Source organism: Lotus japonicus, chromosome 3, assembly GCF_012489685.1.
Source record: "Lotus japonicus ecotype B-129 chromosome 3, LjGifu_v1.2".
Lineage (NCBI taxonomy): Eukaryota > Viridiplantae > Streptophyta > Magnoliopsida > Fabales > Fabaceae > Lotus > Lotus japonicus.
In genome coordinates, this window is record NC_080043.1 from 32929099 (window position 1) to 32952876 (window position 23778).

Consider the following 23778-nt stretch of genomic DNA (forward strand, 5'->3'; position numbering starts at 1 on the left):
ATGCTGGCACTGAACACGCCATGGCCGCTGAATCAAACCTTTAATCTGACCAATAATGGAAGCATATTGGTGTAACACAGGATGGGGCTCCCGAATCAAACTCAAAGCGACCAGAGAATCAGAAAACAAATCAACAAACCTATGGCCACGGTCCCAACACGTTGTAAGCCCACGGAGAATAGCTAGCAGCTCAACACATAAACTGTCTGTTTCACCAACATGGCCTGCGAATCCCAGGATCCAGTTGCCATCCCCTGAACGCACAACACCACCAATGCCAGCGGCTCCCGGGTTACCAAGCGAACTCCCGTCAGTGTTAAGAGCAACGTAGCCTTCCCTAGGAGACTGCCAACGAACCCACCGCTGCACATGAGGGGGAACCTCACGGCGATAGACATCAGCAATAACCAGCCACAGTTCTCGGGCCTCCCGCACCACTTTATGCACGACGAGAGGCTGCGCCGAGAACACAAAGCGACATCGCTCCTTCCAAAATACCCATGTTGTGGCCAAGACAATGATCAGACCAAACCCATCGAACTCCTGCAGCACATCACCGAAGGTCTGTAATGCGAAGAAAGATTGTGGCAACACGAAACCAGTTTCGCGCCAAATAGGCTTGACGGCGACACTGTCCCTGATGCAATGGAGAATTGTCTCCTCACCGATGCTACACCTGGGGCACAATCCATTCACAGCCAGGTTGTGTCTAACAAGCAGAGAGCAAGTGGGGAGTGCATCATGCAGAACTTGCCAGAGGAAAAGACGGATATTTTCAGGGGCACGCACCTTCCAGACGGAGCTCCATCGCTCCCCAACTAATCCAGCGTCAGTAACAATAGCATCAAGACCAGACAACCACTTGTACCCCTCTTTGACAGTGTACTCCCCATTTAAATTAGGCTTCCAAATAAGACAATCACTAGTACCTGTATCAAAGAAAATGTGTTTTAAGGTGAACAAGAAATTGCTAACCTCAGGAGGTAGCGTAGTATACAGTAACAGCGGGTTAAACACTCTCGTCGAGAACACATCTCTCAAAGACAAATCCATATCATGAATATCAACAATCAGGACCCTGTCACACAAACGACCCAGCGGTGACCAAGTTGAGAACCAGAAAGATAAGCTGCCATCCCCAACTCTGACACCGTAGCCATTCCGCAACAAGTTACGAGCCTTGAGCATGGATCTCCAAAAATAAGAACCCTCCGAAGGTGCACAGGAAAGCAAAGCTGGACCAGCAACATGATGGGCACGGACAATACTCACCCAAAACTTATCATCCTGCTGCACCAAGCTCCAAACCTGCTTGCCTAGCATGGCAACATTATTCTCCCTAGCCCACCGCAAGCCTAAACCCCCATGCTTCTTAGCCCGAGTCACCTTGTCCCAAGCCGCCAAGGGGATACCATTCGTCTGCCCATTACCCCAAACAAACCAGCGAACCACCGCATCCAACTGGTCACACACAGCTTGAGGTAACCAGTTCAATTGCATCACATAAACTGGGATAGCTGACAAAACAGACTTCGCAAGCGTAATGCGCGCCGGCTTATTCAACAGATTAGCTTTCCAAGAGGCTAACCGTGAGGTCACCCGATCAATAATGAAACCAAAGTCCTCCTTGCGAACCCGACCGAGGTGAATAAGGACCAATGTTATTTGTGAACGGAATGGAAGTAACAGCGGAGATCCGCTCTTTAAGAGCACTGTCCACACACCAAGATGCCATAGCCTTAGATTTTGAAAGATTAATTCTAAGGCCTGAAGCATCACAACATGCTTTGATACCACTTGTAGTATTAATAGTCATTTAATTTAATTTTTAATAATACATTAGAGATCCCTATGAGAACCGCCGCTCCCTCCTCGCCCCAATATCATCCCTAAATGACTAAATCATACTTCATCCGTTTCTAAATATAAGACATATTCTAAAAAATTACGCTTATTAAGAAAAAATGTAAATATATTAATTATTGTATTGGTTTTATAAAAAGTTAAATAATCTTTTCTTTTTACCCTTGATTTGTATTGGGTAGCATCATAGAGAATTAAATGATATTCCCTCTGTTCCTATTTATAAGACCTAAAATAAAAATATTAATGTTCTTTTATATAAGAATGGTGAGGATTAGGGGTTATTTGGTTTTAGGTTTAATTTGGGGAGAAAAGTGGGTTTTTTTTTTTGGAGAAACAACTGAATGAATTATTTTTGGTTAATGCTAAATGGATTTTGGCCCAAATTAAAATTAATAAGATCAATTGAAATATATTAAATTTGTTATATTTGACAAAATTTGTTATACTGTTATCGAAAATTTGAGCATGATTTAATTGTTTTTTAAAGAAGCATGATTTAAATGTCAGATAATATAATTTAAATGTTATATTGTTATCAATATTTAAATTTAAATCATGCTTACATGAACATAAAAAATATAAATATATGAGATATAGTAGTGCTCAACTAAAAGTAAAATAAGCAATCGTGACTGGAGCGAGATTTTGGACCCACCAAAATAGTGTTTAAACAACTCAACTACCAATCTTGCATCGGAGATGCTCTTACAAAGTTTAAGAAACATTTATTATTGTTTTTCAATTTATGCCCTCGCATTTAGGTCTTATAAATAAATAGGAACGGAGAAATTAATAGATTGGAGGATAAAATTGTAATTGAAGGGGACACATGGGCATGTTCCTTAACCCCTGACTCCACAGTGTCACTCACTTGATGTTAAAAAGTACCGAGACATTGGCGCGTACAATTCTACTCGCTGTCTTTCTCTTTCTCACTCTTCTCTTTGTCAACTGACGTCAGAAATGGAACCGGAAGAAGCCGCCGACGGAAGCGGCGACGAGGGGATGCCGGGGTTAGCCGAAGGTGGCAGCAGCGAAGGCGGCTGCAGAGACAGAGTGAAAGGTCCTTGGTCTCCGGAAGAAGACGCCATTCTGAGCCAACTGGTGAGCAAGTTCGGCGCCAGAAACTGGAGCCTCATCGCTCGCGGGATCGCCGGAAGATCCGGCAAGTCTTGCCGCCTCCGGTGGTGCAATCAGCTCGACCCTTCCGTCAAGCGCAAGCCCTTCACCGGTGCGTAACTAACTAGTTTCCTTGGAATTTGATTCTGTTGTGAAGTTCTTATCTATTTTGAATTTGGTAGTGCATTTCGATTCTCAGTGTACATTGTTGTTCCTTGGTTGATCATTAGTGTTAAGTAATGCCTTTCACCTAGATGTTACTTGTTACTTGATCAATTATCAAGTGTTAGGTTATTGGGATGGTGGTGGTGGTGGTGGTTACTGTATCTAGATTACTTGCTGAATGGTGTTCTTGTTTCTTGCCATTGACCATTGTCATGTGGTTCATGTTTGACAAGAGGTCTCTCCTCTCTCTTGCTTGGAGGAAACCAGAAAATTTGGGTAGAGGGATTTAGGAACCAGAAAAATTAGGTATAGAGATTTAACACATCAAACAAAATCAACAATGACTAATTGAAGAATGTAGTATAAAATTTTGAAGGGGACAAATACTATTCTATTAACAAAAGTTTTTTCTCCCGGGGGCGACTAACCCATTTGTAATGAATGCATGTGGTTCCGTCCATGCTCTCGTGTCTTGCACTTGAACCAATCCGGCTAGTAGGACATGCAAATTTTGTCATTGAACAGGAGGATTGCGCAGTCATAAGAAGAGACCCCTAACTGTAAATAGGGTTAGAGCCTGTTTTGTTTCCACGTGTCTGATGCTCCAAATGGCCCCTTGGTAGCAACATATTTAGAAAACAATAAACTGAATATTCTGGACCTTCACCAATTGGGCTTCTAGAACCTTGAAAGGTTTTAAATTCCAATTGTCGTTGTCCTTATGTCAGTCACAATTTTTATATCCTGGACAATTGCAGCCAATGTGGTTGCATTTGTGGTAGTGATGTGGTTGTCGAGACTACAAAAACCTTGATGTTGTGAGTGCAGTTACTTAGACCATTTAAAACCATGAAACCTTGTATTTTGCAGCTAGTGGATTTTTCTTCTGGTCCATTTTTGTGATGTTTGATTTTGAAAATAGGAAATCGAATTTGTAATTATGGTTTGTTTGATGTATTCTTTGACTTTACATTACTAATATGTGGTGAGCTTGCTAAAATGACATCCCATCAACAAGTTAAAGGAATTCATTCCTAAGCCTTATCTCAAGTGGCACAGGTAACTAGTCAATTCATAGAAAGAGAGCAGAGTATCAGAGAAGAATAGAAAAAGCACTTCTATAATGGTTTACTGAATCACAGAGGCCAAAGGATTCCAGGTAGTTCCCATTTTGTAACTGGGCCACTACTTGATTCCCAAGACTACCAAATTTGAATGCCTCTTCCTCTAACCCTCTCATCCTATTTAGCTTAAATGCCTACTTTTTACAACTGCTCAACCAATTCTATAACTGCTCTAACCAACGACTCCAGGCCCATTGATGCTATCCCCTTAAGTTCCATCTAGTCTTGAAGGTTGAAATCGGAGAACTAGCTTTTGACTGTTGCAACTTAAAACATCCTTCCCACAATCCCACTGTACTTCTACCTGGTATTCCATCTTAATAATCTTCCTATTCACATCCACCTATTCATATTCTGCCAAAACTGTAACCCTCATATTGTTTTCTTAGAACTTGTTCATGGGACCAAATGGCTGGCTGCACTGAAAACATCTAACCTCTTCCCTTCTTCCTTACATATTCCTGCTATATTAGCTGCCTAGTGATAGAGCTGGACCCGACATAGGATGAAGTGATGAACATATTGATTTTATTGCAAAAACAATCCTGGTCATGGATTAGTATTGTTGAAAAGTCCCACATTGACTAGAGATATGACCTAATAAGTGTTTATAAGTGGTAGAGAAACCCTCGCCCCTGAACTAGCTTTTGGGGGTAGAGTTAGGCCTAACTCGAGTTCTAGAAAGAGAGCATTGGGCATGTGCACTGTCCAAGCTTCAAGTTCTTGCGTGGGGGAGCATGCTAGAAATATAATATAAAATCTTAAATCAGTCATGTGTCATTTACCCAAGAGCTTTAGCTTTTGAGATAATTGTTTTATGACAAGTATCAATGCGATACAGAATCATATAGCAATAATGATGAACTCTCTCCCTCCCCCACTCTCTCTCTCTAATTCTCAGGTGTTTGAGAGACTTGGGGTTTGTTTGATTACAGTTTTTGAAAACTGTTTTCTGTTTTTAAAAACTGAAAAATTGAAAAACATGTTTGCTTTTAAAAACTGTTTTCGGCAACAGTTCTCATTTTCAGTTTTTAAAACTCTAATACCAGAACAGCTAAAAGATGTTTTCTGTTTCAGTTTTTAATTTTTAAATTACAATTTTTTAAGTGTTGGAAAACATCTAAATCAATCAGTTTTTTATTGAAAAACAATTTTCAAAAACAGTTTCTGAAAACGGTTTTTAAATACAGTTTTCAAAAACTGCAATCAAACATGCCCTTGGTTTTCTGGCTCTCCAATTTCCTATTCCAAGTCTGTAACCTCCCTCTATTATTTCTCTTGTATTGTTTAGATACACTGTCCTGTAATCTAAGTTCCAACTGACTGACTGTTGATACAGTTTTCAAATAGTCTGTCACCAAGGTGGCCAATCTTGGTACACTCTGCCTAGACTCCTTTTCCAAAACCTTCAAACTATACAACATTACCAACAACTGAGCCTTTCCTTCTAGGTGGAGTTTTCTACATGAATCAAATCAAATGACACCAAGATTCTCTGTTATGTATTAAGGAATCTTTGAACCTTAGCTACTGTCAAATTTTCGTCCAAAGTCTAGCTTTTTCTTCCTCAAGAACTGGAACCAGCTCATGGCTGCTCATTAACCCGAGTTGCTGCTGAAGAATCTCTGCATTTGGACTACCCAACCCACCGGGTTGCTGCCATCAATTTAGTCAATTCAATCTTCCTTGCTCAGGATTTCCATTCATAGCAGAAGGACTCAAAATCAATTTGCAGTTGTAACTCTACTTTGTCTTGTTTACCTGCAACTTTGGCATCTCATAAGTGGGTTGTTCACTGACTTCTTCCACCTCAAGGCTAACACCGTGGTTCCTCATTCCTTATATACCATACCATCCATCTTCTGAATCTCCATCACATTAGAGGCCAGGGTACATGATTGAACCCCGTAATCACTGTTATGAGTTATCTTCTTCAAGTACCCGACCGAATTTTTTAAAGCTGTTATCCTCTGTTCATTCGATGAGACATCTGGCAGGTCAGATCAGAATTGTTACAGCCCAGGATTGAGATAATGATAAATATCTTGGGAACCAAATACTCCATGATATGAATACTTAATGACTTTTGTCTTAATTTTTTGTGATTTCTGAAATTATAATGGCAAAAATGACGTATTAATCAAATTAGGTAATATAAATTGGATAATTTAGAAACTTGAAAAATTAAACGAACTCGTTTGCTAGTTTAAGTTTGGGACCTAATTTGTTATTATGCCTCTGATAAATCTGGTTTATAAGCAACTTCAGCAGCATATGACTCAAAGCTATTGGCAGGCTTGCACACGATGAGGACTAGTTATATCGGATTGGGTTGTTATGTCTGTCATTTAGCTTTTTGTGCTTTTAAAGTTTCTCCTATTTTAACTGAGTTAATGTTTTTTATGTTTTTACCGTTTCAGCTATGGAAGGTTTAATAATTATGTGAACCTTCACATCTACTGTCTAATGGATATGGATAGAAATCCCTGATTTTCATTTCTGAACTTTCTTAACACACTGGCTTTGTTAGGACTTAGAAAACCCTAACAGCAGCCACAAGGTAAAAGGAGGAGAAAAGGAATATTTTTTTGGTATTTTTGAATATTTAAAATTGGGAAATAGACAAGAAGAGAGAAGAGGTAAAGAGAGAGAGGGATAGGAAAAACAATTGTAATGGATTCACAAGATGGAGAACCTTCTTTCATGAGAGAATCCCTTCCAAGGGTGAAACCTCTTTACAAATCTAAGACCCAAATCATACTCTAACTTAAGGAGAGTACTCTCCTATAACAAAAGTAAATAAACAAGAATCAAATAAATCTGGCCTTTGAGAAATAATGAGATTAATGAATTCCTTGTCAAATTCTTTACATAACTCAAATCCAAAGTATTCTTTTGTACGCTACTGGTCAGCATCTGCAATAAAAAAAATGCTGAGAACAATGTTTTTTTTTTCCTTCTTAGAATATCAGTCTACATAAAGTGGTATATGAAGAAAAATTCTGATCCCTTATGATAGTATTAGAGCTCTTTACTATCCGTTTATTGTCCCACAAATGTGTTTTCTGCAATCTGCAGCTAAAAGTAAGTCCCCTTGCTTGGTATTATTATTATTATTTCTATTTTTTTTTGTGAAATTGCCAACAGGAACAAATAATAGCTGTCTACAATCTACATTATCTTATGATTCAAGGCATTATAAAATAAAATTAATGTAGAAATATGATGGTAAGCTAGCTTCCAGCATGCAATGTTGTCTGGATTAGAATTAGAACATTTATATTTGCTTCGAAACTGATCTATTAAATCTTATTGTTCCACATTCCTGAAAATCTAGACAACATAATACATTTATTTTCAGATGAGGAGGATCGGATTATAGTTGCTGCTCATGCAATCCATGGGAACAAATGGGCAGCCATCGCCAAGATTCTTCCTGGAAGAACAGACAATGCCATTAAGAACCACTGGAATTCTACTTTGAGGCGTCGGGGAGTTGAACATGATAAGATTAAGTTAGAATCTGGAAACATGGTGGAAGACCTTAGCTTGGACAAAGCCAAAGCATCATCAGAAGAAACTCTATCATGTGGAGATGTAAATTCCTTAAAATCCTCAGAGGGAAGAGATGTCAGTTCTATGGAGATCATCGATGATAAATGTGAAGACAAAGCTCAGACTGAGGTTCAATTATACCATGAAGTCAAGGATCCACCAACCCTTGTTCGGCCGGTAGCACGTGTAAGTGCTTTTAGTGTATATCACTCTTCCAATGGTTTACAGCCTTCAACATCAGTTCAAAGACCTGTTCCTATGCAAGGTCCCATGTTACAATCATCAAAACCAGACTTTGAACTGTGTAAAATGCTTGAAGGAATTTATGGTGACCAGTCAGTGCCTTGCCAGTGTGGCCATGGATGTTGTGCTGCTCCCAATGGTAAAAACTCGAAAAGCTCTTTGCTGGGACCAGAATTCATTGAATTTTCAGAACCCCCATCTTTCCCAAGTTTTGAGTTGGCTGCAATAGCTGCAGACATCAGTAACCTTGCTTGGCTTAAAAGTGGATTGGAGAGTAGCAACGCAAAAATGGTGGGTGACACAACTGGCAGGGTACTATCTAATGGATCTCAGGTACATAGTGGCCATTAGAGTGCTGAATAAATTATCAGTAGTCCATGAAGGCTATACTGATATCAACCTGTTTGCCCTGCAAATGTGCTTGTTGTAGGCTATGTGAATCATTGTAATAATGTAAATGGATTTGCTAGGTAGAAGTAGGATATGCTCATGAGTTAAAAGAACACTTATTTTTGTTTTCTTGGTGTTGACTAATTAGGACTTGACTTGAGAACCTGCAATTCCTTACACATGACTATTGTAGGGGGAAAATTACTTAAATTAATTTAAGTTGAAGGAATTTTAAGCTGTTGTAACAACAATGTTATATGTTACGAAGAAAAGTTGCATGATGATGTGGCAACGCTAACTATGTTACTTGGAGGAGATCATGAGGGATAGTTGATAACTAAAATACTTCTTGGGTTTTGTATCATAACATTTAGTATTTTTCTTTGTTGTAATGCCCTAGTTCATTTTGTTCCACAGCATGAACCCTAACACGATGGTCGTCCTTGATTGCAAGTCTTTCTTGCACCTCTTTGACTTGACCCCATGTTAGGGCATCAGAGACTTGCGAACGTGATCTTGAGTCAGTTAAGAACAAAGCCAAGATGTGAGCATTGTCATTGTATGTTTATTTAGACAGGTTACACGAGTTTGATGGCTACATTGCGGAGGAAGAAAATATAAATAAGCAGAGGAAGAGGGGAACTTTGCAAGATGGAGTGATTCAAGTTCAGAAAACAATTGAACCTTCAATGAATCCAACGGTGTTCCGGGGTGGGTTTTTTCTTTTCTTTTCTTCTTGTCATGATATGGTGTTGGTTGGAAACTTGCTATCTCAAGTGTGTTTTAATCAACCAATTCCAGTGAAGGGTGAAGAATTGAACTATTGATTCAAATTTCACCAGAAATAGAAAAAACAAATTTGGGGGTCTCTTGGAATTCGATTATTATAGTTTGTAATTAAAATTTTCCCAATAAACTATTGATCTTGTCGATGATTAATATTCTTATTCATTATTTACATGGTTGGTAAAAAAAAAAAAAAATTATGCATACCAGTTTTTCGACGACACTGGGGACATTTGCACTTTGTGGCGGTTTTTACCTGCTACCAACTGTAGCCCATAAACTAGTGAATATCACGGTATCACCATTGGTTGGTAAATGTGGTCCACCGATATATCACATAATCGGTAACTTCAACTCAAACACAACTTTATTAATATTAAATTTTATTATTGATTTTTTCTATATGTTGTCATCACACTTTTTTCCCTTGTCGTTAGTGTTGTAGTTTGCGCCTTCAGAAAACGTAATATTTTTTGTCGCATGCCATTTTTTTGCGTTTTTCTTACGTATTAAGGGTTGCCTTTCTCTTTCTTTCTAAGATGGCATCCTTGGCTTTGGAGCCTTCATGCTCTGGTTTCACCAACTCTGCAGAGTAGATATATATCCATTCTATTAAAGGAAGTTCTTGATAGAGATATGAAAAGCACAAAGATGCAAACTTAGGGGTTTCATGCTCTGTCTCATCCCCTAAGGAAGTTTTTTTTCTTCTTTCTTTCTCTTCTAGGTCTCTGAAACTATCAGCTACACAAATATCTAACATGGATTTGGAGCAAGGATGGCACCACCATTCTATGATTGGAAGTGACACAAGCATGTGCTTCTATGATGTTGGTGATGGTTCCTACCATTATCATTTATATTCTACAAATGTGATCACATATGGTAATTACAACAATGCTTGTGGTTTCAATCATGAGATCGGAAATGGCGCTGATTCTCGGAGGGTATCTTCTGTTACTGATTCATTAGAAGAGGTGGAAATTGAAAGTGAGGTTCCAGAAATTAAGGTAGAGAAGAATTGCAGAATTTGTCACCTGGGTTTGGAGAGTGATGATGGTCAGGAGCTTGAAGCTTCCATCACCTTGGGCTGCTCTTGTAAGGATGATTTATCTATTGCTCACAAGAATTGTGCAGAAACTTGGTTCAACATTAAGGGGGATAGGTAAGTGTAAAATTTTATCATTTCTAATTTGGATATTGAACTTGATTTATATGACAAATTTTCATAGGTGTGCGAAATAAATAAGAAAATTGATACTTTTTTTTTGTTGGTTTTGTTGCATTAGAAATTCTTTGATGCCAAAAAGTTAATTGTTACTAACATTTTAATGCTTACCTTAAATGATTGTTTGAACTGTATAATTATGTGTCAGTTGGGGTTGCGGAATGAGTATTAAAAGCAAGAGTTTGATGACACCTACTAGAACTATTTTGATTTATGTAAATATCTTCTCTTTTCTTTTATACATCGGAAAATAATACTCCCATTGATTTGCAAAATTTAAGTCCAACTCTAAATACCTTCTCTCCAATTGCTTATAAAAAAACATTCTCTTCAATCTCATACTTCTTTTTTTTAGAAAAGAGAATCAAATTAATAATAAGGTAGTCTTGGAAACATGCTCTTCCAAGTGAGCTTTAGGTATAAGAAAAGCAACAAAAACCAAAAATAGAAAAGCATAACAATCTAATTCAATTTCATACTTCTACATTTTCTAATATATTTTCTTGTTTTAATTTTTAATAGGACATGTGAAATTTGTCATTCCATTGCACAAAATGTTCATGGAGCGACTGAGGAGATACCAGACACTTTGAGTAACCAGAATAGTCCTGCTGAAGCATCAACACAAGCTCCTTCAGAAGAAAGTCAAAGCTTTTGTCATGACCATCACTTCTTGCCTTGTCTACTTGTTTTATTAATCTGTATATTTGTTATATCAATGATTTTTCACTTCAATAAGTCTTCATCATGATTTTTGGAGACTTTTATTTTAAAATTTGAAGAAATATGAAATTTGGTTTGGTTAAAGAGGCCAAAAGGATAAAACGAAAATGTGAAGAAAAACAAATTGGAGTCATAAATACTCTTTATTGTCCAATTTTGTCCTTATTGATAAAATAAAAATATATTTGCTCTATTGAAAGTGATTATGTGTAGGGATGGCACCCTCGCCGGCGGGGGCGAGGAGAGCCTTCCCACTCCCCATCCTCATTCCTCATGGCGGGATGAATTTTCACCCCATCCCGTTCTGTATCTCCTCACAGGTCCCCACGGGATCCCCAATATGTCATCAAAATTTTAAATTAAATATATAAAATACATAAGTTAATGTAATAAATTTAAAAAATACAAGTGATAATGCAACTGTATCAAATTCCATACGAATATATAACAAAGTTAAAATAATATTAAATGAAATTTATCACACAATATGCGAAGTTTACTAAATAATCAATTTAAAACGTAAAGTACAAAATTCAACTCATTTAAAATGGGAAGTATATTCTCTCAAGCATTTAACTCATAAAAAATGTGAAGTCTTTATCGTAGGTAATTCAATATTTGGAAGTACATTATTGTATTTTTTACTTATATATACAGGGCGGGGACCCCACAAGGAAGGGAGAGCGATCCCCATCACCGTCCCCAAATTCTTATTGGAGGTATTTTCATCCCCGTCCCCATCCCCACGGGGAAAAATTCCCCAAGATCGGGGCCTCAAACAGGGCAGTCCCCACGAGGATCTCCATCTTCGGATGGAAATTGTCATCCCTAATTATGTGTCTTTTTTTAATATAAAATCTTCCGATATATTATTTAAGTATGATAGTGTGATTTTTTTTAAAGAAAAAGTTTTATTAGATGAAATGGTTGACTGTACAAACATAACTACAAAAAATGAGCATAATCTCCTCCAATATTACACAGGAATACATAAAACCAAATTCCTCTAGTGCGCCTAATGATAATAAACAGTATAAACTTGACAACTTTATGGATTTTGAAAGGTTGGAGGATGAGTAAGCAATTTCAATAAAATATTCTCAATGAAATTAAAAATTTTATATCTTTAATTTTTAATCATCTCAGTCAATCTAGAAAAATTAAGTTAAAAGAATGAATGATCATCTATCGTGGTATGTATTTTACAAAGTGGAACTTTCGGATAGAAAATACTAAAGAAATTGTCATGGTGATGGCAATTGTACATGCAAAAAAAATTAAAAAAAAAAAATTAAATTTTCTATAAGGTTCTTACTTCTTAGACAAAGGTCAACTTTTCTAAAGTCATTAGATGGGAGTTACTTCATATATTGAAACCATGTTTGAAGTCATCTATAAAGAAATAAAAATGTGTACTCCTATATTTCCAATTACTTTTAGCTGGTAAAGTTACATAATGATGTCGAATATATTTTGTGCTGCTAGCTTTTTACATTATGTTTTTTCTTATCTTGTATATCGGATTCAAGCACCCCTTGTGTTTGGTTTAATTTAATCTGTTCTTATAAAAAAACCTGAAGATGTCGAATAAATTCATTTTTCAATTGAGAAATTAAACTATTTTGATAAATTTGATAAATAATGTAGAAATTTCCTTTCTATAATGATGACTCTTTTCTTTTCTTAAAATCATACAGGTGACTAGAAATTGCTAACGACATATATTAGAATCTAATAATTTTAACAATATTGGCTCACGAACCCTAATGATACACAAATTATATCAGCATATGCATTTAAGGGTGCGTTTTGATAGCCTCTAATGTGAAGTGTAAAAACAACATATTTATGACTATGTCAATCAGCCACAAAAGTTGTGTAAAAATACGCATGAGGATTTAGAGGCAGCTTGACATTGCGAGAAAAATGTTTTTTTAACACTTCCCATTTAGCGATGGTTGAAAACCGCCATTAAACACATATGTCAATCGAATATTGCTAATCGTCGGGCCTACAAAAGAGAAGCGAAGTGATACGTGATGAAAATGATGACCAAGATCTCAATATATAGGTTTCCGACGACTTAACCTATCAAATATAAAAATTACCAACGGTTAATGGGCAGTGAAATAATTGCATCGATTAGGTAGCATCTTTACATGTAGTCTAAGCCATCATAAAATGGCGCCATCATAAAATGGCTCTGTTGGCTAAGGTCGTCAGTAACATTTTCTGCCAAATTTTCACGCCAATTGTTTTTTTTTTATCAAGCCTTCCCTCCATTTATCGACGGCCATAAACGTCAGTATTTTTTATATTCTTCTTTCTAAAAACAAGCATTATTGTTGATTAAGCCGTCAGTAACAACAAATAATACCGATGAATTCGTAATATTGGTAATACTGTTAATAATAGCCAATATTTTTATAGTGAGTGTAGACTCACACAACATGCAAGGGCTCTACTCTATACCCTTATGTTGTAACGTATGGGTGTATGACACTCACTTTCCAGATGACATAAAAAGTGAAGCATTACTGTATAGTCATGCTTATCTGGTCCTTACACATTCAAGATAACATATAAAGCTAAAGTTCAATTTAAGTGTGCTCCACTTCATGAGTACATTATAATATAATATTTAAAATAATATTTTATTATTAAAATATAATATTTTATATCTTTATTATTTCCAAGAAATCATTAAGATTATGATGTTAGCAATAGGTATTTCACTTCAGATGCAATATTATTAATATTAAATTTTCTCTTGCTTTTGTTTCAATGGTCCACCTTTACATGTATGCAATATATTATTTTTTTCTATATATTTTCATTGTGTGTTTCTTTTATTGTTTTTAGTGTCAAAGTCACAGTCTTCGACTGGCGTACAATTTTTCGTCTGATACACCAATTCTTGCATTTTTTCTTAAACCTTTTACGTTTTTCTCTTTTTACTTAGAGCAACTCCAACCCCAAAATTCTTATTTGGTTTCTTAACACACTATTCAGCACTATTCAGCACTATTTTTGTGGGTCCTGTCTGCCACATCAGACTTAAGAAACTCCTAAGAAACTGAAGCAGATTTTGCTCCAACCCATGGTTTCTTAAATTACTATTTGAAGGGTCCCACCCGTGTCCCACCATACAACATAAATTAATAATATTTATTTTCACCCAATTTAGATTTAAAATTTAATACTAAATCAATACTTCAACTTAAAAATAATTTAATTAAAATTAATACGAATTTAATTTAAATTTAATTTTACTTAATATTTAAAACAATTAAATTTAAATATCGGCATGTTAACTTGAAACAAAAATAAAAAAGTACATTGTGTTATTTCTAGCAAAAACAATTTTATTGAATGATAGAAATAAAGACGAAAGAAAATACATGACAATGAAAAATAAGCAACAATACATTTGAAATGAAATACATAATAACACTTGAAGGTTAATTTTCATTATTCTCGTTTTCGGGAAGCTGCCAAATATGCTCCACCAAGTCTGCTTGAAGCTGGTGATGAATTGACCTATCAATTTGATGTGCTCTTCTTTCCAAGATATTTCTAAAAGCGGGAATAGGACCACTTACTACTTCAGCATCCAATATGTCATTATTGACCTGATCATAAACAAAATTACCTCGGTACGTGTTGCGCTCATCTTCAACAATCATGTTGTGCAATATGATGCAAGCATACATTATTGACTTCATCTCATTCGGATGCCAAAAGCGTGATGGACCACGAACTATTGCAAACCGAGATTGGAGAACGCCGAATGCACGTTCAACGTCCTTTCTTGCTCCTTCTTGTCTTTTCGCAAATTTTTGCCTTTTTTCTCCTTGCGGCATTGAGATGGTCTTCACAAATGTAGCCCACGGGGGATAGATACCGTCTGCTAGATAGTATCCCATGTTATACATTGTTCCATTCACGCTAAAGTTCACCATGGGAGCATTTCCACTCAAAACCTCATTGAAAACCGGAGATTGATTTAGCACATTAATGTCATTGTTAGAACCTGCAATGCCAAAAAATGCATGCCAAATCCACAAGTCTTGTGATGCCACTGCTTCAAGCATGATTGTGGGCTTTCCATGATCACCTCGGGTGAATTGACCTTTCCACGCAACTGGACAATTCTTCCATTCCCAATGCATACAATCAATAGAACCCAACATACCTGGAAATCCACGAGACTCGCCCCATTGAAGTAAGCGGGTAATGTCTTCCTGGTTCGGGCGCCTCAAGTATGTTTCACCAAATACTGCACACACACCTTCCACAAAATTCTTTAAGCACTCAATTGCAGTACTTTCACCAATTCGAACGTACTCGTCAACACTGTCAGCAGGTGATCCGTACGCCAACATACGAATAGCGGTGATGCACTTTTGTAATGGTGACAGGCCTTGTCTTCCAACTGCATCGACAGACATTAAAAAGTACGGGTCATGAGACCCAAGGGCCCCTACAATTCTGAGGAACACATGCTTTCGCATTCGAAACCTTCGTCGGAAAAGCTCTTCCGTGTACACAGGATTTTCGGAGAAGTAGTCATTCCACAACCGCTCGTTCCCAGCTTCACGATCTCTCTCTATCACCTTTCTTGTTCGCTTGGGCCTAACGGTGTTGGCACGTCGTTGATAAAACTCCATCTCCTCCTGCATCATATCTTCTATAGTCGTGTCATTGATAAGTTCGTCAATGACAACGTCGTAAATGTCCAAGTCGGCCATATTGTTTGGATCCATTCTATGACACAATGAGAAACTATCAGTATAATTGGATAGGAGGAAGACGATATGAGAGGACAAAACAACTCTTGAATGTTGAGATGAATGAAATATGACATGTATAAATAAGAGAAACAACAACGGCTATATTCCACAACGGCTATATACCCCAACGGCTATATTCCCCAACGGCTATATTCTCCAACGGCTCCCCAACGACTATATTCCCCAACGGCTATATTCTCCAACGGCTATATTCCCCAACGGCTATATTCTCCAACGGCTATATTCCCCAACGGCTATATTCCCCAACGGCTATATTCCCCAACGACTATATTCTCGAACGACTATATTCCCCAACGACTATATAGAACACATAAGTAGAAACGCAGTACACACATTAAGAAAAATTCGAATACTGAAATTACAACATTAATGCAGATTACATAAGTAGAAATGCTAAAATTACAACACTGATGCAATACACATAAGTAGAAATGCTAAAATTACAACACTAATGCAGAATCAATAAGTAGAAATGCTAAAATCACAACATTGGCACACGCTAAGAAAGACAACAACAAGAATTAAGACATTCCTAGTTCTTTCATGGCGAATTCAACTAGGCGCTGATGCGTTGCTAACTGCACCTCGTTCATTTCAGATGTGTCCTCCATAAGGATATCTTTGTATTCCTTCAATAACCGCGCCTTTTGAAGTTTGTTTTTTTCCTTTCTCACCTCTAGTTCTTCAGTCTTGAGCTTCTCAAAACTCGCAAGGAATCCCAGTTTAGCTTTCCCAATGGCTATCATCTCGGAGTTAGGAACATAATCGAGATCACTTGAAGCTGTGTCTCCTACTTTGGCCTTCCTTTTCTGGTTCTTTTTTCCCAACGGGCGGGTTGCTGGTTGTGTGGCCTCATATTCGTCGCCCTCGATTGATGCACTCCGGTCAGACGATGTTGCATACACCCCATCTACTGACTTCTTCTGCCTCGTTGAACTGGTTGTCATAAATGTTCCCTTCCACTTTGGTTCATCCTTCACCAACCGCCATTCATTCTCATGTTTGAAATCTTTACCTGTATCTACATGATATAATTGATGCGCCGTAGCCATGATGTCCTTATCTGAGTGTCCACTTTTCCAATGATTGAAGGCTTTAGTGTGGCAACCGACAAATTTTTGAAGATCAGCATTCAATTTATTAAAATGAGATTTCAGGGATAACCATGTCCTCGAAGGAGAGGCATCGTCGCGGTACTCCTCATATTGGGCTCGAATCTTATTCCAAAACAAATATGACTTTTGCTCATTTCCCACGACCCGATCGGTAGAAACGTTGAGCCATGATTGAAGAAGAAGTATATTATCTTTACCACTCCATTTGGTGCGTTTCTTTCCGGATTCTTCAAGATCAATATCATCTAGACCCCGTTGAGTAGAAAATTCAGGCTCATCGGGCATAGCCTCACATTGTGTACTTGAGACTTTTGAACTACTGCTGCTACCAGTAGGAGGTGCTTGGTATTGTGGTGGATACATGCAATATTGTGGATTGTTTGGATAAGGCATTTGTGGTGGATATGGTCCCATTTGACCCTGAGGTTGGTTTTGATGGTAGAACGATTGTGGAAACATTTGATACGAAGGATTTTGAACATTACCACCGGTGTGAGGAGGTTGGTTTTGAGGGTGACACATCTGCGGATGTTGGCTTTGTGGTTGATACATTTGCGGATGTGGGTTTTGTTGTTGGAACATCGGCTTAGGTTGGCTTTGCGGGCGAATCACCTGCGAATGTTGGTTTTGTTGTTGGAACACCATCATAGGTTGGCTTTGCGGGTGAATCATCTGCGGAGGTTGGTTTTGTGGCGGAAACATAGGCGAAGGTTGCAAACCTTCACTTGTAGGAGGTGTTTCATTGTCGAGCAGTGGATAATATTGCTCATAAGGATTAGACATTTTGAGAATTTTGAGAATTTTTGGACAAGAGAGAAATTGTGGGAGTAAATGTTGGTGTTTCAAATGGTCTACTGCACTATATATAAGGTAAAGAAGCTGAGAATTGAAAAAACGGTCGGTAAAGAAGCTGATAATTGAAAAAACGGTCAGAAAACCGGTCAAACCGGTCAATTTAAAAAAATTCAAAAAAAAAAGCCCAAACGGGCAGAAAACCGGCTCCAGCCGGTGGGATGACCGGCTCAGCCGGTCACCCACTATATAATCTATTTTTCCTCACTCTCACCCTCAGACCCAACCCTCAACCCTAGCCGCTCCTCTCTTCTTCCTCTCTTCTCTCACGCTCAGCTTCTTCAACCTCTCTCACTCACCTCCTTCCTCAAGCTCTCACTCACCTTCTTCTTTTCCCCTTCCTCTTTCCCCCTTCCTCTTCCACGACCTGCAGCGTCTCCTTTTCCCCTTCCTCTCACCCACCACCGCAACAAACACCCACCACCGCCAACAAACAACCTCAACCGCCAACAAACACCCACCACCGGCCACGATGCAGCATCCACCGCCACCAAAACCCACCTCACACCCATCGAAACCCACCTCACCACCACCAAACACCCACCACCGCAGCTAAAACCTACCCCAGCCGCCACCAAAGCTTCAATCAAGACCCAGATCGCCCCTCAAGCTTCTGGATCAGACATGCAAGGTGCTTGATCGGTGGTCCAAGCTTTAATTTTTGCTGCTCACTTTGCTCCCTCTTCCTTATTTTTTTTCATGTAACCCAGATCATGAGGGTAAAGTTTTAATTTTTATTGTAAAGTAATAATTTTTATTTTAAAGTTTGAATTTTGTTGTAATCAAATTGTTGTTTTGGAGTTCTGTTGTTCATCTTCTTCCAAGTTCCTTCAATCTGTTTTTTTCCCTCTGAATTCTGGAGCATTCGGTTGAAGAAAGTGAGAGAAAATAATAATTTTAAATGCTAAGAAACCAAAAAGCAGAGTTCCTTGTGCAAGGAACTCTGCACTGTTGCTAAGATACCAGAAGTGCCAACTAGGCATGCTCCAATGCTGCAAAAAATAGGATACGGTTTCTTAGCAACTCCAGCTGGGTTAAGAAACCAGCGTTGGAGTTGCTCTTAGTTGGTATCTTTGGGTCTGGAGTCTTCATGCTATGCTTTTGAATGGTCCACCTCTATATTTATGCAATATATTGTTTTTCTTTCTATATATTCTCACTAGTATTTTTTACCCGTGCGATGCACGGGGATATTCATTTTTTTATGGCGTAAAATTTTAAAATATGTGTTATTATTGTTATATGTATTAAAAGATAATGGACATTGATATTAATATCGCCCACACCTATCATTATCATCCCCAATGTGTATCACACTTTAAAGTGTGTTACATTTTCTACCGCTACACATTAGGATGATTGGTATTAATAAGAGTGCGTGTAGTACTTTTAACAATGACCAAAAGATAATTTACAGATTAATAAAGGATATAGTTTAATTTTAGATATAAGAACATATTAATTTGTAAATACTTTTTCATGATAAATGTGTTGGTTTTTGTCTTGCAGAAAAGAAACTATTATATATATATATATAAATATATATATATATATGTGTGTGTTTTTCATCCTTATTTATTTTAATCAATAAACATATAAAAAGAAATCTAAGAAATAAAAGGGAGTAAAAAAAGAGAGAAAAAATGAAAATACATAAGAGTTTTAAGCTAGGCAAATTTGATGTGAATTTAGGTAATTTTCATATAGATTTTTATTTTTTGTTTCATGTAGAATGAAAGTAACTTTCCCCTAAGAGAGATAACCTCATAATGATATGAATGTTCTGGACTCGAATCCTTCAAAGAAAGAATTCTTACCCAAAAAGAAAGTAATTTTCATTTTTCTGTGTGGAGGTAACAGTAGTTTTCATATAGAATAATTGTTCATTGAGCACAAAAACATTAAAAAATGGAAAATATAAATAGGTTTTGACTCGGGAAGTTTTAATTCAAGTCATAGTATTGTGACCCGTGAAATACATGGAGATATTCATTTTTGTTTATCATGTGTATTTTTTCATATTCTTAGTTATTTTTATAGATTTACTAAAAGAAGAATCATGAATTAAAAGAATACAATTCATTTTAAATATAAAAATTGTTGAATCTGCTTCACACTGGTGTTGTCATGCCTGAAGTCGATGAGTTTAGTGGATGTTCTTGGAAGTTTATTCATCTTGGAGTTCTGGCGGATTTGTTTTGCGTTTTTTTAAGCCAGGAAAAGGTTTTTACTTAGATATCCAAATAACTTTACTATGGAGTATGTATATGAATCTCACATAGAAAAGAAGAACTTACCTAGAAAAAATTGGCGCCCTTGACTGACTATATCCCAAAATAATTTGTGCACTTGGTATTTTCATCATTGCACCTTGAATTAATCTCAGTTGCAAGGTCTTCAGAACTTACACTTAAGCTACTTAACGCTCAATTCCTAATATGCTTCTACCAAACATGGTTCCTTTCAACTGTGTACCCAACCTCGAACTTCATCATCAACATCACAAGTTTTTGGTCTTACACGGATGAACTATCACAACTAAAATTTCTTCGTTATTTTCTTGGCTTAAGTACACCACCATCTGGTCTGCGTATAAGCCTCAAAGTGTACACACCAGTTGATTGCCTCTGCAATTTTCATTCTTATTTTAACAAAATAAACCTAATGATTTAGGGGAGTCTAAAAAATTTAATATAATCAATCAATGTATTAAAAAGACTCACGCCGAATCGTGCAGCGCAACATTTATATGCATATTTGTCTTCCCATCCTTTTCACTTTCTATTAATCCACCTTTTTTCAACTAAATGCCCATTAACATCTAACATAAAAAAAGATAAAGATTAATAATAAACTACAATGTGGAGCATGCAATTGTTGTTGTATGAGAAGTAACCTAGCAAGTATTAGTCATTAGCAAAACCCGTTTTGCTAGATTTTTTTAACCGTTTGGCAAGGTTTTGGTAAGGTCTGCAGAATCCTAGAGGGTATTTTTTGGCTGGTTTTGCTTTTTGTATCCCCTTTGAGGAGGGTGAATATCATGTATATCTCCTCATCTTTATTTCAATACATTTTCACTTTCAAAAAAAGTATTAGTCATTAGCGGTTGTCTGAATTTTAGGAAGTGGTACATTATAATATTTTGCTCCATAAATTGTGTCACTTGTAGTCTCTTTAACTTTAGAGATGTCCATTAAAGTAATCTTGTATTTATACTTTGTGACTCTACATTTCTTAGCAGATGTTTGAGCCATAAAATTCTGAATCATATAAACTTGTCCTTCACACAATGTGTCACTAAACTGTGCTATTTGACTCCGGCCAAAGGTTGCATGGATCATCGAGATCTGTTTTATTTTCAAAATGAAAATTTCCAATTATAAAAATTCATGGTTTTGTATGGTAAAAATAAATAGTTTGAATTAGGTACCATGAAAATGGGAAAAACTATTAAAACAGAATACATGTTCATCGATTAAGAGCAACTTAATACTATTAACAACTTGAGGTTTTTTGAAATCTCTTATTTCCCACACATGGAGCACACAAACTCTGAAATATCGGATACCTTATGCAAAGTTTGGGCCATCAAAAAGAAATATTTTATTAGGTGTTTCAATTTTACATGATGAAATCAAGTTGAAAATCATCATGAAAAAAAAAATGTTAGAACACATATAAACATTCTAGGCTAGTACGTCAATAGTTACCCCTTGAATATATGTACATGAGAAAAGGGCTTGAACCTTGAGCATTTGAAAAAACAAAAGCAAATACATAAACAAAGATTATGTGAATAACACATGTTGAATGAGTATTGACACTTATTTATATACTTGTAGAGAGAAGGGTTATCGTATTATTTTGGTAAGATGTTATTTAATATTAAGTTTGTCTTTTTGAATTTCATAACCCATAAGAAATAAATAATAATAAATTTATTTAAAATATTTTTGAAGTTAATAGTAGAACTCTATAGAATGGCATTGATGAAGGAAGTTCAAGAGGAAGAGATATGAGAATTTTTTTATTGAATGACCTTTAACTTTTAAGGTTTAGTATTACTATTAATTATGAGTTGATTAGAGCTTAAACAAATCTAAACTAATAAAATGTATCTTATGGAATGCCCTATGTTTTTTAGTGATATCATATTTAATATTAATTTTGTCTTATGAAATTTCATAACCAATATGAATTAAATAGTAATAAATTTTTTTAAAATAATATTGAGATTAATAGTAGAAAGTTATAGACTAACATTGATAGAGGAAGTTCAAGGGGAAATGGATAGGGATGTTTTCTTTTCTTTTTCTATCACATGTTTGGGATATTTATTTTTATAATTATGTATATTTTTATTTAATATTAAATTTGTCTTTTTAAATTTCATAACTCATAAACAATAATAAATTTACTTAAAATAATTGTGAAGGTAATAGTAGAAGTCCATAGAATGACATTGATGAAGGAAGTTCAAGAGGAAGGAGTATATGAGTGTTTTTGTTTATTGAATGACCTTTAACTTTTAAGGTTTATTATTAATATTAATTATTAGTTGATTAATGTTTCAACAAATATAAACTAATAATATGTGTCTCATAGAATTCCTACTCTCAAGCGGTTAAAACTATAAAGACGAAGAAATGAATTGAAATTGAAACCGAAAGTTAGTATTTAAATAACATTTAATATACTTATATTATGGTTGAGTTATAACATAAAAAATTAAGATTCAAATAATTTAACTTGAATGTCATTGGTCCTTCAATTTCAGTCAAAAAATTAAGGATTTCATTTCAATAGGGAAATGAACAAAAACAATGAAGTACACTCAACCAATATAGTTGATATTTATAAAAAAAAAAAATAGAGTTGATAGATAAAAGAAATAAGAAGGTAGAACAAAACCAAAAATTGAAAAAATAATGTAAAATTAGTGCATTTGTAGTGTAAGTGACACCTAAAAATGACAAAATAAATTAAACCTAATGTATTCGAAGAGAAGAAGGACGATGAAGATGACAATACTGTATAAAGTGAAATAAAATAAAGATGACTCTCATTCAGTAGACCAAGTTGACAATCAAACAATTAAAAAGTACAAAAGATGCAAGAAACTTACATATTTTCAAGATAGTATATTGGAAGAACGGTAACAATAGCAGTAAAACCTGAAAGAAGAAAAAATTGAAATGAAATCAATTAAATGTAAAATAAGAACAAAGACTTCATTGTATTAGATTAGAAGAAAAGAAAATCAGTTAGTTGATTTAGTTGATAATGAAAATGAAAAGAAAAGCAAGAAACTTACATTAACTAAAGATTGAACTGTCAAAGAAATGGAAATAACATCATAAAATTGTGCATGAAAAAAATGAAACATAATAAGAGAAATGATAAAGAAGAAAACATAATAGAAGTTAAGAAAATATCATAGTAATTTTATTAATCCATAGAAAACTCTTACCGGATGGACGATGATGATGGAGAAGAACATCAATGCCTAAAGAATGAAAATTGATTGATGAAGAAGAAGTGACTGATAAAAAAGAAGAGATGAAGTAGAAATTTTCTAACCTGACAGAAGATCTTCTTATGTAGGGGATGATGCTTTTGGAGAATTCAAATGAGAGAGATTTCTTCCATAGAAATAGAGGTTCTGGAGATCAAGATGGGAAAGATGAAAGAAATCTGAAAGTGGAATGGAAAGGTGTTTCATATCTGGTAGAAAAAGGAAGAGACTCTTGCTATTTTTGTAACCACATTCAAGAGTTACAAAAGCAATAAAGAAAACAACC

General features: G+C 36.0%; 3 protein-coding genes across 3 annotated transcripts; 2 read left to right on the forward strand and 1 right to left on the reverse strand.

The window, feature by feature from the left end:
* The first annotated feature begins 2743 nt into the window (after nt 1-2743).
* LOC130749447 (transcription factor MYB1) lies at nt 2744-8691 on the forward strand. The gene is made up of 2 exons (XM_057602803.1): nt 2744-3097; nt 7636-8691. Exons 1-2 carry the CDS (start codon nt 2830-2832, stop codon nt 8421-8423), a joined length of 1056 nt encoding a protein of 351 aa, XP_057458786.1. The 5' UTR covers nt 2744-2829; the 3' UTR covers nt 8424-8691.
* A 1213-nt stretch (nt 8692-9904) lies between these two features.
* LOC130749642 (uncharacterized) lies at nt 9905-11305 on the forward strand. Its single transcript, XM_057603014.1, has 2 exons — nt 9905-10410; nt 10996-11305. Exons 1-2 carry the CDS (start codon nt 10007-10009, stop codon nt 11222-11224), a joined length of 633 nt encoding a protein of 210 aa, XP_057458997.1. The 5' UTR covers nt 9905-10006; the 3' UTR covers nt 11225-11305.
* Nucleotides 11306-14486: 3181 nt separating this feature from the next.
* LOC130748260 (uncharacterized) lies at nt 14487-16019 on the reverse strand. Its single transcript, XM_057601446.1, has one exon. The coding sequence runs from the start codon at nt 15960-15962 to the stop codon at nt 14658-14660; it is 1305 nt and encodes a 434-aa protein (XP_057457429.1). The 5' UTR covers nt 15963-16019; the 3' UTR covers nt 14487-14657.
* Nucleotides 16020-23778: the final 7759 nt, after the last annotated feature.

Coding starts and splice junctions, on each gene's coding strand:
- LOC130749447 (XM_057602803.1), top strand. CDS start 2,830: ATGGAACCGGAAGAAGCCGCCGACGGAAGCGGCGACGAGGGGATGCCG. Junction 3,098..7,635: donor CAAGCGCAAGCCCTTCACCG/GTGCGTAACTAA, acceptor ATTTATTTTCAG/ATGAGGAGGATCGGATTATA.
- LOC130749642 (XM_057603014.1), top strand. CDS start 10,007: ATGGATTTGGAGCAAGGATGGCACCACCATTCTATGATTGGAAGTGAC. Junction 10,411..10,995: donor TTCAACATTAAGGGGGATAG/GTAAGTGTAAAA, acceptor AATTTTTAATAG/GACATGTGAAATTTGTCATT.
- LOC130748260 (XM_057601446.1), bottom strand. CDS start 15,962: ATGGATCCAAACAATATGGCCGACTTGGACATTTACGACGTTGTCATT.